At 31.6% G+C, this 17,394-nt stretch overlaps 1 protein-coding gene, 1 long non-coding RNA gene and 1 other non-coding gene across 11 annotated transcripts in view; 1 reads left to right on the forward strand and 2 right to left on the reverse strand.

Moving 5' to 3' along the window:
* Nucleotides 1–2,887: 2,887 nt before the first annotated feature.
* On the reverse strand, nucleotides 2,888–5,430 carry LOC107398825 (uncharacterized). The gene is made up of 4 exons (XR_010335015.1): nucleotides 5,244–5,430; nucleotides 3,793–3,963; nucleotides 2,946–3,348; nucleotides 2,888–2,902 (listed from the first exon to the last, which is right to left on the reverse strand). It is a non-coding gene; the product is annotated as an uncharacterized LOC107398825 (long non-coding RNA).
* A 93-nt stretch (nucleotides 5,431–5,523) lies between these two features.
* On the forward strand, nucleotides 5,524–15,483 carry LOC107398824 (uncharacterized). 2 transcript variants are annotated; one of them, XR_001575569.2, is made up of 3 exons: nucleotides 5,524–5,635; nucleotides 15,217–15,306; nucleotides 15,364–15,483. It is a non-coding gene; the product is annotated as an uncharacterized LOC107398824 (transcript). The 2 variants fall into 2 exon arrangements; XR_010335016.1 differs by lacking the exon at nucleotides 5,524–5,635 and adding an exon at nucleotides 10,588–12,337.
* LOC661485 (uncharacterized protein) overlaps nucleotides 15,480–17,394 on the reverse strand; it is a 66,451-nt gene continuing 64,536 nt past the window's right edge. For all 8 annotated transcript variants that reach the window (XM_008193415.3, XM_015984244.2, XM_967640.5 and 5 more), the window contains one exon: nucleotides 15,480–16,618. In XM_008193415.3, coding sequence (XP_008191637.1) covers nucleotides 16,441–16,618 — 178 coding nt within the window. In that variant the 3' untranslated portion in view covers nucleotides 15,480–16,440. The remainder of the gene's footprint in view (nucleotides 16,619–17,394) is intronic.

Genomic DNA, 17,394 nt, shown 5'->3' on the forward strand with positions numbered 1-17,394 from the left:
ATTACTGTTAAAAAGATAATTAAGTTTGATTGACCTGAATTACTACAGGGTATTTACAATTTGTTTTCAAACTTCTTAAACTTTTAGCCTTTTATTTTGCTTATTGCAAATTTCAACCCCTGTTTATTTTTATACCATTCGATGGGAAATTAGAAAATGAACGTTTTTTCCTTAATAATAATAATAATTTTCCTAACGTAAATCTTACACATTCCGAGTTAATTAAAATATTTTGTTAGAATTATTGTTTTAATAGCTTTGTCTTTGTTTAAACAAATTAAAGAAATATTCTACAATTCATTAAAACAATTCGATTAAGTAAATATTTCCGCCCTGATAACCACAGTGTTGAACATTCAATAAGTATTAAAACATTGTTCGATTTAAATTTCAGTTAGTAACAAAACTGTAAAAAATGCAACCCAAAAATATAACTTCAGCTTTAATTCCTTTATGTTTTACTCAGTTTTTAATGGGAGGTGCACCATTCGACTTATCAAAAAACCATAAATATGCAAAGCAACTCAAATTAATTTACGACCGTTCCGCATTTGTAATAATAGTATTACTTCTGGTAATCTACGTAATGTATCAATTCAATCAACTGTTAACAGAAGATTTAGAAAAGAATGTTTTAATGAAATTCATCAACATTATGTATTTTGTTACCGTAGTTGGGTTCACTTTAGTCAGTTTCATTTGGACCAAAATCCACAAAAAATCAACAGTGGAGTTATGGAAAAATCTTCGCCTCATTGATAACGAAATAAAACATTTGGACATCCACTTGAACTACAGCTATATCAAAACCTCCACAGTCAGATTTTTAATGTTTGGTTTGGTCAGTATCAACATTTACTTGCTCTATTTGCTACTAAGTCAAAATTTTGCTGACAAATACAAAGCCTTGTTGGCTTATGGATTACTTTATTTTGGAATGTTGAATCACATGTCTGTGATTTGTTCATATTTAACACTCATTCGAATTGTTAGTCACATTCAGGGCAGAATGATAGAAAAGACACAAACATCACTTGACCAACCAAAACATAACAAGAAAATTGTTTTGAAGCGGCTAATGTGTATTTATCACGACTTGTACGGAATTTTGAAGCTAGTGAATTCCATATTTTCGGCACAAATTCTCTTCTCTTTCGCTTTGAGTTTTTTGTTGTTGACAGTTCAGTGTTTTAACATTGTATCGAGCGTTTATAACCACAGTCCATATTTCAACTATTCACTAGCTGCGATTATTTTTGTCAGTGTTGGCATATTGGAGAAATTTGTTGTTGCATTGGTTTGTCATAAATGTATGTTAAAGGTAAGTTAATTTCACATTTCCCAATGAAAATCAAAACATATTTTTTAGAATGTTGTGTTGAAGCAAACTTTGGGGAGATATTTAACAGTGTTTTCAAATGATAAGTCTGTGAGCAAAGAGGTAAGTTTAAAGTTGATTTGAAATTTTTTTAAGCAAATTAAAATTGAAAGATATAATTGATAAACTTGTTTTAATATGAAATCAACAAATGAGATGCTTCAAACAAGTTTTACATGTTTAAAAAACATTTTACATGTTCCGTAAATCCCACATATGAAGTATTGAAAGTTCTATTAATGATAGACATCTGAAATTTTGTATATAAGCATAATTTGTTAGCTCCTACACCATGAAAATGTTTTCAAGATGGTGGCACTTCCGGTTATACCGAAAGTCACAATCAACAATCAACTTACTTATTTTAAATGGAAAGCTATGTTTTTCACTGCGTTTCTGGATTAGTTGAGTTATTTTAAGGGAGCTTTTATCAGCTTTCCCTACCATACTTAAGTTAACCGTTTTCGAGATATTTGAAAAATTTTGAAAATGTTTGGATTTGGACTTGTCACTTAAAAAATCGGTAACTCTCTTGGTTTTAGAGATTTCGAAATCATATTTGGAAAATTAAAAGAGAAAGCCTATATCTGATCTCTAGTGTTTTCAAAATTGCAAAAGAAGTTAATAAAATCTTAAGGATAAGTTTGGACAACCTCAAGTAACTTTTTTTTTTTTCAAATGGAATGTCCCAATTTTTATTTTACTAGATGGAGGAGAATTTTTTATTTGCATCGCTCTGTATTAGTATTCCCTATACCTATCTGTGATAATTTTCTAGTTATGTTGGTTTTTTGACATTGTAGAAAATTTCTTACTAACCACAGTTATTTTTGCATAGTTTGCCATAAAAACATATCTTATTAAAAAACATATCTCACATTTTTTCTCTTGTTTCCATGGCAACCAATAAGAAAAGGCTAATAAATTTCTCAATCCCAACAAAAAGTTATTATAACTTGAAAACTATTAAACATAAGTACAGGGAATGCTAATACAGATCGATGTAGAATTAATTTTTTTACGATTTAATGAAATAAAACTTGTGGCATTTCATTTGAAAAAATTGATTAATGAAAACTTAACTTAAACATTTGGGGTTTGTTATTCTTTTTTAGAAATCTGAAAACACCAAAAGAAAGATCTAGGCTTCCTCTTTCAAATGAACTAAAAGATATTTCCAAATTTTAAAAATGGCAGTTATCGATTTTTGAACTGGAAGGTGCAAACCCAAAAAAAATTAAAAACCCTAAATATTTCGTGAACGTCTAAATTTAGGTATAGGGAAAGCTTAAGAAAACTACCTTAAAATAACTCTAGTAATCCAAAAACACATTAAAAATATAATATTCCAATTAAATAAGGAAGTTGATAGCGACTTCTGGTATAACCGGAAGTGTCACCATCTTGAAAATATTTTTATTGCGCAGGACCTAAGAGATTATGGTTGTATACAAATTTTCCGATGATTATCATTATTAGAACTTCCAATATTTTTATGGGGCTTAGACGGAACATCCTGTATAACTAGACTGTTTTATTATTTTAAATTTAAATACTAAATACCTACATTTCAAATAAAACACAAGTACATATGATTCTATCAAATATAATCTTCAACAAAGCATACAAGTGTCTAAAAAACTAAATATCTACAAAAAAATGCAAAATTAAATACAAAACATTTTTAAGTGAAATTCTTAAATACATAGTAACTGTTTTTTCCAAGTTGAAGATCTTCTACTGTAAATTTTAGTCTTGATCCTTTATTAGTTTCCTGAGGTTCTTCATTTTTGTGTTTATTTTGATGAATTTGTGAATTATCTTCTCTTGAATTTTTTAAAAAACGCTGAAGCCAATAAACTATAAGCAAGGAGATTGGCACACAAATTGTTACGATTCCTAGAACCACCATAATTTCTTTACAGTCGTCTTTGCAGAATTTCCAAAATGGTGTTGAATCCATATTATGCCTGTAAAAAAATATTGCACAATAAATGTTGCTACTTTCAAAGTTTGTTGTTTATCCATGTCAAACGAATTAGTTCAAAAAAATAAAGTTATATAGAAAAATACACTTCAATGAAATAAAATTGGTAAGTAGTTACCGGTAAAACATAACCTTTAACTTGTACGCTTAATGCAATATATTCAAAAACTGATAAATAAAAATATAAAATAAAATAATACATACAATAATAATACTACCTGTATTATGTAGGTACTTTATAATTACTGCAATAACACAAATATTTATTTAAGCTACTGCACTTGTCAAAACTTGTATAATTCCAGTCTTAACGCGCAATGCGCATGTGCGGCTTAAAGATAAGGCGAAGTAGATAACTGGTTGCATAACGTCTCTTGTTGTTTGTCACAATTTAAGTTTATATTTAGTTTGTTAATGAGGTACTTACTGAAAAAAGTCGGTAGGGCAAAAAATATAATAAAATAAGAAAAATCACTGCGGAACCACAAATTATAAGAAAAATATCCTTGCAGTCTTTTTTAAAAAAGTGCCATCTTATGTACAGAAGTGGTCGTCTGTCGTTTTCTTTTCGATGATCATCATTTTTCTTCATTTCACTCTAAAAATGTAAATAAAATACAAATTGTGCACTCGATTTTTACATGTTCGGAGAAAAGCTGAGTAATGTTGCCATATCGGTGTAAAATAAAACAAGCAATAAATAAAGGAGAAATCGAGAAGATATCTAAATTTTTAATCTTATCTAATAATAATTGAATTGTAAATATGATTTTTTGTGAAAAACTATTTATTTAAAGTTTTCTTTTGTAAGTTGATTGACATTTTATACAGGGTGTAAAGTGGGACGAGTCGAATTGGTTCCCAAATTCTGTAATCCTCTCTAATTATAATAGAATTGGTTCCCGGGGATGGTCGAATTGGTTCCCATCGGTCAGGTAGGTCAGGTAAACAGATAAAGTATTATGATAACAGAAATGGCGTTTGTAAGTGTATGAACAAATTTACAAGTTCCAAAACGTTCAAAAACAAATCGTATTTTAACAATTTAAAGGCTATGGATAAATATTTCTTCGAGTATTCAAGTACTTCCAAAACGATGAACAAGGCGCATAGAACTTAATGGGTACTATGTCGAAAAATGTTAAAATTATTTTTGTAATTTGTCTCTATTTTGATGCTTTAATAGTATTAATAGACATATTAACGAACGCAACGTCATCATGTGAGATGTCTTAATAGTCATTACTTGACGAAACATTTTACGAAATTTACAGGAGAGCATTGGGCTTAAAAAATTACATTCTTCTTTTTTTAAATAACTAGTTAGCCATGAATAAATGAAATTTGTTGTTGGATTTTGTGCCAAGAAAATAATTATTTGAACATTTCTACCAGCTTTAAATTTAAAATATTAACATATATTTGGCTTAATCCTTTTTACCTACCTGCTCATGTGGGAACCAATTCGACCATTACCTTTTACAGAATTATACTTATAGAGATTATTGGGAACCAATTCGACCACGACCGTATCAAAAATATGTGTGTTAATTTTAACACATAATAGAACTCATCAAATACAACAACTTTTCTATATAATATTTTGCAAATGTTTTATTTATTATTTTCACTGTTTTCCTCCTTTCTTTTGTGCAAACGTGCCGGTCAGTGTTTAATAATTAGTTTGTAGTCATGGCAACAATTTTCATTGTTGTTTTAGTTGTTTAAATTGTCGGTTTCTATCACAATGAAAATAGTGCGTCTGTTTTATTTTTCTTCTCTTAGGCGAGTACACGTTTCAGATGTTTTATTTGTTGAGTTCTGTTACCTGTTCAAATTGAAACAAGTTTTTACGATACACCATGTATATACTTTTACCTTTACGATTAATGGTGCAATATTGTGAGTTAATATTGTGTGGTGTTTCACAAAATTTCTTACACTTAATAAATGATCTGAGATCAATAGCAGAATACTATTTTGCTAACGTGGCAATTTAATGTGGCAATGAGATCTAAAATAAAAACACTGATACACAATCAAGGATTACTTACTAATAATTTGGATCTTGGAAGCTATCTTAATGTGGAGGGAGATATTTAATTCATATCTGATTATCTTTGAAGTATTTTTATTATAGCCTTTTGTTTTTGTTTAGATTGTGTATGTAACAGAATATTAAGTTGAAATTAAAGTAAATAATAAAAAAATACAACGAAATATGAAAAAAAAAGTATTAATGCTCAATTGCACATCCCTTTATCTACAAGGTGAGTCATTGATATGGGCGTACTCGATTGCATGTATATTGTCAAAGATATCGAAATGAATCAAATGCAAATGGAAAGTTAAAGTGCACGTTTTAAAATTATTTTACCCCATACAAGGTGTTTGTTTCATTTTTATAGAGCAGCCTTTAACATATTTTTTTAAATGGCACCACCCTGTATATTTGTACATATTTAAATTTGCACTTTTTTAGGCTTTATAAATGCGATTTACTTTAACCGTTCAGAAGTTACTAATTTTTTTCTACAATTTAGTGCGTCTGCAAGCACATAATTGAAAAATCGCAGAGCGCTTGGTTTTTGGGATATCAAGTTGGGATTTTGTCCCTGGGTAAACAAATGTCAGAGGTATCTTCCGGTGACAAGACCATACATTAGTATTGTAGCATCACCTTGCTGTAACTTATTCATTTTGATAAACTAATTTTGGAAGGACCATAACTTGTTTTTTTTTAATAGCACCCTTTGTATTATTAAGCGTCTCATTTTACATCATTTTTACTTCTTTAGTTTTTTTCCCAAACTTAATAATTAAAGAGATAATTAGTTTTTTCTGAAAAATGCTTACAAAATCTCTTGGTTACTAATGAAGCGTGTTATGAAAAACAATACACTCTGACATATTAATGTTAAAATGGCATTTATAGTACGTCACGATTTAGATTTCTTGTGAAAATGAATTTTTCGCGTAAAATGCACACCTACAAATGTCATCGAGACATAAATTTTGATAAAATTATAACAAGAAAGAAATTATTAAATAAAAATGATAGAAATTTATAGCGATAACATATTACTTGCAATTACAAAACTGTTTAAAATGACAGGTTTCTTAAGCAACAAAGTAATACATTGGTTAATTCTTTTTAAAAATTTAAAAATTTAAAAAATTATAATTCTTTCTTGAATATTTTCTCTGGTGGTGTCGTTTTTTTATATGTTTATTTCATGATTTCTTATCAACATTAAAGTTTTTATCTAGATAAGATTTTTATGCATTTTAGGTGAAAAATTAATTTTCACAACAAAACCAATATGTCAGAATTTATTGTTTTACATGGCACCACACTACGTTGGTATCCAAGAGATTTTATGTGCATTTTTCAGAAAAACCGATTTATCTCCTAAACTATTAACTTTTTGAAAAAAGAGGTAGAAAAGAGGTAAGAGGTAGAAAAGATGTAAAATGACATGATGAACAATATTCATTAATAAAATACAAAAGATGCTATTTGAAAAAATTAAGTTACGATCCTTCAAAGTTTACCAAAATGAATGAGTCACACCATGGGAATGCTCCAACGCAAGTGGACAGCCTTGTAGCCAAAACATTCTCGCGACAGTTATTTATACACAGAAAAATCCCTTATGCGAAATGCTATTGATACGTCTAAATAAATACACGGTGCTCAATTTGAAAAAAATGAGTTATTCAACTTTTTGCGTTTTGGCATACGCTGTACATTATCTACGTGTTTCAAGCAAAAGTCGACTATTGCTAAAACTGCAAGGTACTCTGAGTATTTCTGTGGCAATTTTGTCGGACAATATTCAATGGCGACTTCGTAGCGATTTTGCAAAAATTAATCTTTCTATAACGAAGTTAAATAATTCCGAAACAAAAAAAGATAGACCTATAATAATTTTTACAAAAATACATTATTTTTAATGTAAAATCTAATTATGCAAAAATATATAGAGTGCCCATTTAGAAAAATATAACTTTGATTCACCACTCTGTATACAATACCCTGTGTATAATAAAAAAAATTAGTTTGTATACTTTAAGTCGATCTATCGTTTAATGAAAAGGGCATGGCAATATTCTAAATAGCAAAAAAGTAATAGACCGATTACACACCCCTGGGTCACCCTGTATAAATATCTACCACTTCGGCCAAGTTCAATATTAAAAATTTATTTAAAAACAAAACACTGGTTCAAAAACTCATAAAATTAGAAGTAATTTTTAGAGCAAAATTTTTCACCAAAAATTTCGCCGTAGTAGGGCGCCATTTGAAAAAAAAATTATTTAATTAGTTTTTTCGTAAGGTACAATGTGTTTTCAAATGATTATCATCTAGTCTGTGAATTTTCCATGTAAAATTAGAAATGCCACTTGATAGAATTAATGAGAGGCATTTGGACACCAAATATTACCATTCTCCATTTCAGAAATAAGCTTCGACATAAAAGTGTTTTCTTGCACAGTGTAACAATTTAGTTGCATTTTAACGAAATTTTTAAAAGAAATTAAATGAATTCATTAACTGACAGATGTAACAGATTTTACATGTAAACCAATTTTAAAGTTAACTAAATTAGAATCATTTAAAAACACATTGTATTATTTATGTGGATTGTTCCACTAACCAGAAAAAAAACTTATGTGATGACTAATAAGAGGAATAATTAGTATAGTAAAATTCTTTTAATTTTGGTCGAATGTTGTATAAATGTATCAAATAACACTTTCCCATCTGCTACTAGTTTTGTCTTTGTTGTTACTATGCGAATGAGTGAAACAAAATACAAACCGTCACGCGTAGCGGAAAATGGGAGGGTCTACCAGTCGTTCCCAAACTATGGGATGCCACTTTGGTATTTGTTATGTTTATTGCTGTTAAATAAATTAATATGTCTTTTGTTTGTTTGCCTGGTCAACTTTATAAACAAAATGTTTACTATTACAACAAATATACATGTTAATTATGAATTTCAATTTGGAAGTGATTTTTAAATCCCAAAGACTTTTTAATGTGAACAATTTGTAAACAGCATTGTCGTCATCATGGAAAAAAGACGAGATTAAAAGGTGGCTTGAAGAGAAAAAAATAGTGCACCCGCAAAATGCTTTTAAACAAGAATTTTTAGCAATTGCAAAGTCTAATAAACAGGATATTAATTACAAATTAGACAAACTTGTTGAAGAACATGGCCATAAAGTATTAAGATTGCCGCCTTATCAATGTCACTATAATCCGATAGAACATGTTTGGGCGTAAGTAAAACTTTTTACGACAAACATATCGGGAAAGTTGATTCCACCGATTAATCTATTTTACAAACGTGGCAAAAGGCTTTAAATCAAGTTACACCAGAAGTTTGGAGCAACACAGTCAATTATTGCGACAAACTAATAGAGGAAGACATAAAAAAACAAATTTGTCTTGACCAGGTGCAAAAAGAAATTATCATTAACGGGAATTCGGATAATGATAGTGATAGTGATAGTGATTTCGGAGAATTTGACGATACTGTTAGTGAAAGTGAGAGTGAAATGTTAATTAAATCGTAAATACATTTGTAAATATTGTACATTTAATATTTTTATACATTTTTTGTAAATAAAATTTACTTGTCTGCGCTTGTTGCATTATTTGAACATGTTGAGAATCACTGATATATTTTGGGTGGGTGGCGTAGTTGGGCTTGCGAAAGTTTCGTGTCTCTTTTAAATGACCTAAGTGCGAGAAAGACAGTATACCTCTGGCTCGAGCCGAGGTCGGCCCATCGTTTATCTTACTTGCTCCTAGCTACTTTCTCGAAGAGTAAGAAAGACAACAACGTTTTACAACATTCGACCAAAATTAAAAGAATTTTACTACCTATAAATGGTATAAGCTGTCGTGAAAGAGGAGAAGGCAGAATCTTACAAATTCAGCTGTTCTCCCAAAGGTAAACATCCGAAAAAGACGTAAAACCCTTCAGAAAGCATTACTTTTTATGCACCCCAAAAGTATTCAAATATCCGTAGACCACCAAAAATTGGGCATATTAAAAGACCGTTGAAAATCACCCAAAATCATGCAAAATTATCTTACGAGCACTCTAAGAAACTTACAACATACCGTGTTTTTAGACACTCCAAAATGGCTTTTTATTTCGGGACCAGACCAATTGGCGCATGCAAAAAAAGAGAAAAACAACACCAAATCAAAGTGGTATATTTGGCGCCTTACAAACTAATGTTGTGAAATTCCTTCAAAAATCATAATTTTTTATGCTCCCAAAAATACTCAAAACTCAATAGACTACCAGAAAATGGGCACATGGGAAAACTGTTGAAAACCATCCAAAATCAATCATAATTACATTAAAAGCACCCAAAAAAACCTTACAGCATTCCTTGTTTTGAGACACCCCAAAATGAAAGCATTGGCACATGCAAAAAATTCACCGGTTGGAGTGGCGACCGGTAATAATATTAAACAAATAAAAGCTCTTGTTTTAAGATTCCCAAAATGGCTTTTTTATTTCTGGACCAGGATAATAATTGGTAAAATTAAAGAAAACCAGACCTTAAAAAAAGCCAGAATTCTTATTCAAATCTCTCGGTTTGCAAAACCCCAATATTCGACTATGCCTTCATGATAAATCTTGGATTCAGAATATTTACAGAATTAATAAAAATAAGTGCAAAACATTCCCCGTTTACATTCCGACTACAATCCGATCTATTCTTACAGCATCTCCTCTTTCACGACAGCTTATACCGTTTATAGGTATGTGTCTATCGAGGAGAATCATCGGTACGACCATCAATCCTGAATACCCCGAAATATAGTAGATTTTATTTCCTGATCAAGGTGGTTTGGGTAATTGAATCGTTAAAACCCATCAGACCGGCTTCCAATTATTAAACTCCAATATCAAAAAGGAGTCTTTTCACTTCTGCTAAAACAATATAAACTTTGTAATTCATGTTTTATTATAACTATATATAAATATCTATGAAATATGAAATGGAACAGATTTAGCTGATTGAAACTGAAATTAACATGCCACGTTGAATTTAAAAATAGGTACTGTGATGATCGCGGTATTTAAAATTTTATTTTATTAATCAGCGCAAAATATTCGGAGTCAGTTTAAACGTTTAGTTCTTTGGCAATATTAATTCAACTTCAATTCAAAAGTTTTCAACAAATTTTAATTTAACTTATTTATTCCTTTGTTAGCATTAAAATGTTTAGAAAATTGTCGTTCCCACGAAACTTTCCAAGAACTGTTAAAAACGTTATAAATCGCCAAATTGGGTGGTCGAAAGGCCATGTGTTTTAACAAGTGGATATGCAAAGATATGGGGGTTGGCGACGGCCTGGCTCTGCACCACAGTCGCCCAGCTAATCCAATGAGTTTCTCACAAAAGCATAATTAATTTAATTTTGTTTAAAATAACCAAAATTTATTGATAAACCTAAAATTAAATCCAATATTTTGTTTAGAAATTAACTAGTCACGTTTCAGAAAGAAAGGAACTTATGAGCCAATTTAAGACACGTTGATGATCAGTAAACAACTCGAGAAAGAATCAAAATTTCATCCTATTCAAAATTCCCGTAACGTTTCGTACCAAAAAGTTGAGTCTTTATGCAGTGTACTTCAGTCATCGAATAAAATTGAATAATTCATTTTATTCGGCGAAATTGTTAACAAATTGTTGCAAAACTTCAAGAACGAATTGGTCGATTGAAATTCATGTCTGTTAACTAGATTAGCATAGCCAAAACGACGCTGGTCAAGTGCCGCTTGAATAGGGGGTGTTGACAAATTCGTTACAGAACAGAGCTTTTAAAAGAATATCAAATTACAAGCACACATGTGCATTCCTTATAAGAAATTTCAGCGTAATTAACGATTTCTTAGTTAAATCAAAATCAGATCACGAAACCGGTAGTTTAGAAAAACACGCGTAATTTTTCTGAACATTTTGATGTAAAATTTAACCCTAATATTTAAGGCGCAGCCGTCGAAATTCGGATGTATAAATCATTCTATTTAATGAAATTATTGTAAGCAAAAAAATTGCATGACACGATTGCTGCCCGTTACTAACATAATCCTAAGAGGAAAGTAGACAGGAAAATCCCTAAGGAAATTGGAGAAAAACGCGGAAATGTTAAAATAGTACCGGTGTAGTACTGGGGGCGACATCTAACAAGGGGTAGTACGACCAAAATTACAGTTTCCTCACGGGGTTCTTCCCTATATTTTCTGTGTTATTTAAACAAACAAAATTTGTTGTTACACAAAATTCATTTCATTGTGTTCCAAAAACAACTTCAGACCTGACAACAACCAATTTTGGAGTTTAATTTCTCTTTCAGGATATTTGGGGAAATTCCATAGCGTTCTTGTATTGTATTCAGTTCAGATCGACGATTACCAAATTTAATGTTTAATTATAATGAAATTGTTAATCGGAAAACACCCCAGCTGTTAATTAATAATAATATTTAGAAAGTTAAACAAGGTTTGATCAAATGCCAAGACATCATAAGAGTCAAATTTGCAAAATTTCGCATATGTGGAAACTACTTAACAAGGGTAGTGGGGTAAGCGAGTTAGTGTAGCTTACGCAAGATTAGCCCTTGACTTTGGGAGGAATTGGATTTCTGACGGTCTTTCGAGGTAGTCGATTGTCGTGTTGTCCTTTAAAACTTTTATAAATTTAAAACATCTTCGTTTGCCTTTTTTAGTGCGTCTAAATTGTACTAAGCGCATTTAATTGTAATTTTAAATTAAATTAATTTAAATTCTTGAATTAAGTGATAGCGTTAGTGATTAGTGAGTAAGTTAAAAACGAGACAAGTTTAGTGTTCGTTCGATTAGGTAGTGCTGCGAACTACAACACCTTGGGAAGCAGCTAACATTCTGCGTTAGGAGGATTAAAATTTCTAGGTAAGCCCTCTAAAGGGTTAATTAGTTTTATTCAATTAATTTTATAATATTATTTTGAGTTTCTTCAAAGTCATTTCGTAATAGTGATCAGTGTCATTCATCTCATAAAATTCTAGTGACCACAAATTATTTGTTCTCCAAAATTTAGGCGATAAACGCGTTATCAGAATTTCGTGCTTCACACATAAATTATTCAAATTTATGAAAAATGGTATTTTACTTAAAACCACCTTGCAACAACTAATTCTAGTTCCCTTTTGAATATCACTCATTTAAGTTACAATATTAGAAGTTAGTCATCACGTTGTTACAACAAATTTGAGTGAAACGGCATCCAACAAATGTTAAACAACAACCAAAAACTAAAATCAAAACTCACGATGCTTTTCAAACTGTTGTATACAAATAGTTTAAATTTCATATGCCGAAACCTTACGAAGTAGAATGTTGTTGCTAGTTAAAGATAGGGTTAGAGTAGAACGATTTCTCTGTCGTGACGTGTTAGGCGATAAAGCAAAAGAAGATTTTTCTTTTGCGTCCAGATCAGAAATTACAGGCTCGTGAGTTGGCCATCTTCATGGGAAGAGTCGTAGTCCCCGGGGACGCTCTTCCCCAACTTTAACAAGGTCTAAGGCGCGGTGGCAGGTCGTAGTTTCCGCCCGTTGTACTTAGAATGGACGTTGTAATTCCCGTCCCAACGGCCAGTACTTCCACGTACTTGCAGGCTACTACGGACGATCGAGCAGACATAATCATCCGTGATTATCTGTAATAAACTGATATCGCGACATGGCAAAGTTCTGCACAAGTCTTTGTCAAAGCTCGTGGACGGAAAACTTTAGAGAGAAATTACTTCTACATTTATTCAGATTGATTTGTAAAAGCTTGTGTGTCCGGGTTTTGTTCGGAATTTGTCCTAGGTGTTGATCACCTGACTTTTACCGGAGACGGTACTTCGGCACTAGGGCGTAAAAAAATTAAATGCGATGCACTTATCAAACATTCCGCGAGCATGTTATAATCCGACTCTGGTACAAGTAATTTAGAAACGCGCTGTCAGTTGCCTGGATCATATAAGTTCGAACAATATCGTCTGAAACATAGGTTAAATTTGCTGAATATTACTGAATTAAATTAATTCAGGTTAATATCAAAGAGTTATCAAGAAAAACTTTTCGTATCACTCAACGACTACAAAACTATTTTAAATTTAATACAAAACGAATTGTGGTTACGATTCTGATATATTGTGACGACTTTATAACACATACACCCATAAACCATTGGCCAAATTTGATCAAACTTTCATAACCATTGATTATTGTAATCCATACAACGGAATATCCTTTCTTCTTGTAATAAATAACTTTGGAGGAAACTTGTGGTTTAAATCCCTTCTCCCATGCGTTTTGACACTACTTTGAATCCGGACTTGCGTTACGGATAAATCCTGAACCCTTTTTGATAAGAATTAAGATCAAATTGCGATATCACTATAAGAGTGACTTCGTACATCAAACCAACACAACGTAGGTAAGTGAAATAATCATGTAGCGGATCAATTAACTAGACGAGCCAAATCATTTCAAAAAAAAACAAAAGTAAAATTCAAGATTAATTAAATAAATAAATTAAATAAGTTGTAAATCATTTAAACATCGATCAACCATCATCAATCACGGTCTCACTACAGTACTTTAAATTCAAACAAAAACTGAACCGCAGCTTTTGGTTTCTCTGGTATGTTAAGAGACAAGAATTGCTCTTTCGCAACAACTGTTAATGAAATGTTCACCCATAGAATTAACAGCTATGGTCTAGTCCCGAAATAAAAAGCCATTTTGGAGTGTCTAAAAACACGGTATGTTGTAAGTTTCTTAGAGTGCTCGTAAGATAATTTTGCATGATTTTGGGTGATTTTCAACTGTTTTTTAATATGCCCAATTTTTGGTGGTCTACGGATATTTGAATACTTTTGGGGTGCATAAAAATTAATGCTTTCTGAAGGGTTTTACGTCTTTTTCGGATGTTTACCTTTGGGAGAACAGCTGAATTTGTAAGATTCTGCCTTGTTTTTTGAAGACGCCAAATGTCCTGGTCCAGAAATAAAAAGCCATTTTGGGGTGTTTAAAAACAAGACATTTTGTAAGTTTTTTAGATCTTTTTCGAATGTTTACTTTTGGGAAAACACTAAATTTGTAGGATTGTGCCTTGATTTCTAAGACGCCAAATGTCCTGGTCCACACATATTTGAGAACTTTTGGGGTGGATAAAAATTAATGATTTTTGAGAGGTTTTGGGCCCTTTTCGGTTGTTTGCTTTTGGGCAAACAGTTAAATTTGTAAGATTCTACCTTGATTTTTAAGACGCCAAATGTCCTAGCCCAGAAGTAACATTTTATACTCTACTAAATAATATTTCATAAAGTAATTATTTTGAGCTTGATATAAAAAGTTTCACTACGACGTGAAAACAAAGCAAATGCAAAAGATAAGTGCAGAACAGAGCGAAGATCATTTTTTTTCATTGATAGAAAATCATATTTTTCGTACTGGAATAATTTCTGTTGTCCCTCGTGTCGGATTAATTCAATTGAATCCAAATTAATGTAATTCTGTGCTCGAGAGACCTTACGAGAATATGCAAAATAAAAAGAAGAAACAATTTGGAAGAAAGAAAGTTATTATTGGAAGACAAAAATGTAATTTGCAATATATAATAGAAATTAAAAAATCTGTTTTATTTTCACGGAATACTGTACTCTCATTTTGGTTAGGTACCTAACCCTGACTTACCCTGAAAAGTTTTCAAGTCACTGTTACATTTGTAGCGAGTTAACAATTATTTACCCGCCTTCCCCTAGTATTTATTTGTTTCAGCTAAATGCCTTTGGTCTTCAACTATTGCACGAACCGTTTGAGATTTACGCAGGCAACATGTTTTTGATCGACTTACCAATTTTTATATCGGTATTATATTTACTCACCTCTTTTATCTTTTATCTGTTTTGATTCCATTTCTTCCAGATTTGCGGCAATGCATCAACTTACGTGTTACTCTTATGGCAAACGGACTCTAAAGTCGACATAAACTATTCAATGAAGAAAGTTTTCGGTGTATTTTAATAAAGAAACCAACAAAATGTATTATAATTCATTTATTATGACTGAGTTACATGATTTTAATCCCTACACTATTTCCATAGTCTCTAGCTACAATTTCGACAAAAATCAATGAAAATACAAAACAAAACGGGTGTTTATGGCACCTATGGTGAGGTTACAACACAAAAATTGTTCCCAAAAAAATGAAAAAAGAAACTTAGAATATCGCTGAAATCGATCGATCGTTCGATCCTTTGGTAACATTATATACATCACAAAAGCGTTCGGTTCAATATATACACATAGTGGACGCAAATAAAGCAAGCATACGAAAACTAGGACCAGAAAAATCCCTCAAGGCCCCGTTCACAAACTTTGATTTTTCAAACTACACTATTACATCTAGCAACACATTACAGAAGCAAAAAGGAAACGAAACGGCTTTCTTGCACGTCACAAAGTGATCAATTAGAGATGAGCTGGGTTGAATCCTGGAGGTATTGTCGAAAATACTCGGACCACTCATGCTGTGGTGCTTTAAAGACTAGAATCGAACGAAGCGAGTGCAAAATTATCACTTTTGAGCTAAATTAGCTCGCAGTGATGCCAATTTTAGTAGGTACTGCAAAATTGGGGGAATCACATGTTAGCATGCAAGGAACGGTGCGAAGGTGTGAGTGTTAAAAACAATAAAACAGCACCAAAAAATGAAGAGCAAACAAGAACCCAACCAACCACCTAAGATATGTGCAAAAATTTCATGACGTGCAAGATTTAACAATTGAGTCGCGCCCCTATTAAGTACATAATGACAAATCCTACAAGCAATAATAAATAATATCAAATTTGCTGTTACAACAAGCAACAATATGATTAATACTTTTTTTAACAATAATAATATACGTGTCTTGACTTAAAATATACTAAAATCACAAATCCAGTCTGTATAAAAATGTACAACTGAAAAAACACTACGTATATTTACAATTGTAGGGAATTTCAGAAACGACTGTCGGCTGATATCACTGCTGATTTCGGGACGAGACCTTTCTGAGATCCGCGGCAACAGAGTAACCATTTGTCGTCCACTTCTAACACAACCTTGAGTCTCTCACCCTCGTTATACGACAAGTGCCCGCTTTCGGAAGGGACGCGGTGAGATAGAGTCCTCACGACCCTTAAACGAACGTAGCGAAAGTGTTTAAATGACATAGATTCAAGATTTTTTGTTATAAGCGTTTTATAACAAATTTTATTTTCAAAAACAACAATTTAAAATCGGACACTAGTAGTGTCAAAGAGCTGTTAATCAAAAAACGTGCGAAAAATGTATGAACGTAATTTTCAGGAAAAACCGAAAAAAACTTGCCAGACAAGAAATCGTCTAAAATACGGATAGATATTTAGATAAAACGTCCCTGTCCTTGATAGTTCCGTTAATGTCGCCAGAGGCGCAGTTGTTCCATTACCGTCTAAGTTTTCGGAGCAATACATTTATAAAAATAGTTGCAATTAAATAACGGTTAGCAAAAGGCGAATAAAAATACAGGCAGATAGAGCATCAGATTCTCAATAATACAAGATAAAAATAATGCCAAAAAATTAATTATAACTTAAACTATATTAAAAACAAATCAAAGTTTTACCAATTTGCATTCTGCTCCATATTTTTCAGAACGCTGCGAATACAGGTACAGATACAAGAAAAATGTTCAAAGGAAAGTTGTAGAGAAAAAAATTTCCTATAAAAAATCCGCGATATCATATCCCTATCTTCAACCACGTTGGTCCCAAAGTCATTCAAAGACGCTCAAGCGATGGATTCTCTTCATTTTGCCGGTGGACAAATATTAGAAAATAAATTTACACCTAAACCGTTGAAGATAGAAATATGATGTCGCGGACTTTTTTGTAGTAAATTTAATTCTATACAACCTCGTTCCTTACACTTGT

This window comes from Tribolium castaneum, chromosome 7 (assembly GCF_031307605.1).
Source record: "Tribolium castaneum strain GA2 chromosome 7, icTriCast1.1, whole genome shotgun sequence".
Classification (NCBI taxonomy): domain Eukaryota; kingdom Metazoa; phylum Arthropoda; class Insecta; order Coleoptera; family Tenebrionidae; genus Tribolium; species Tribolium castaneum.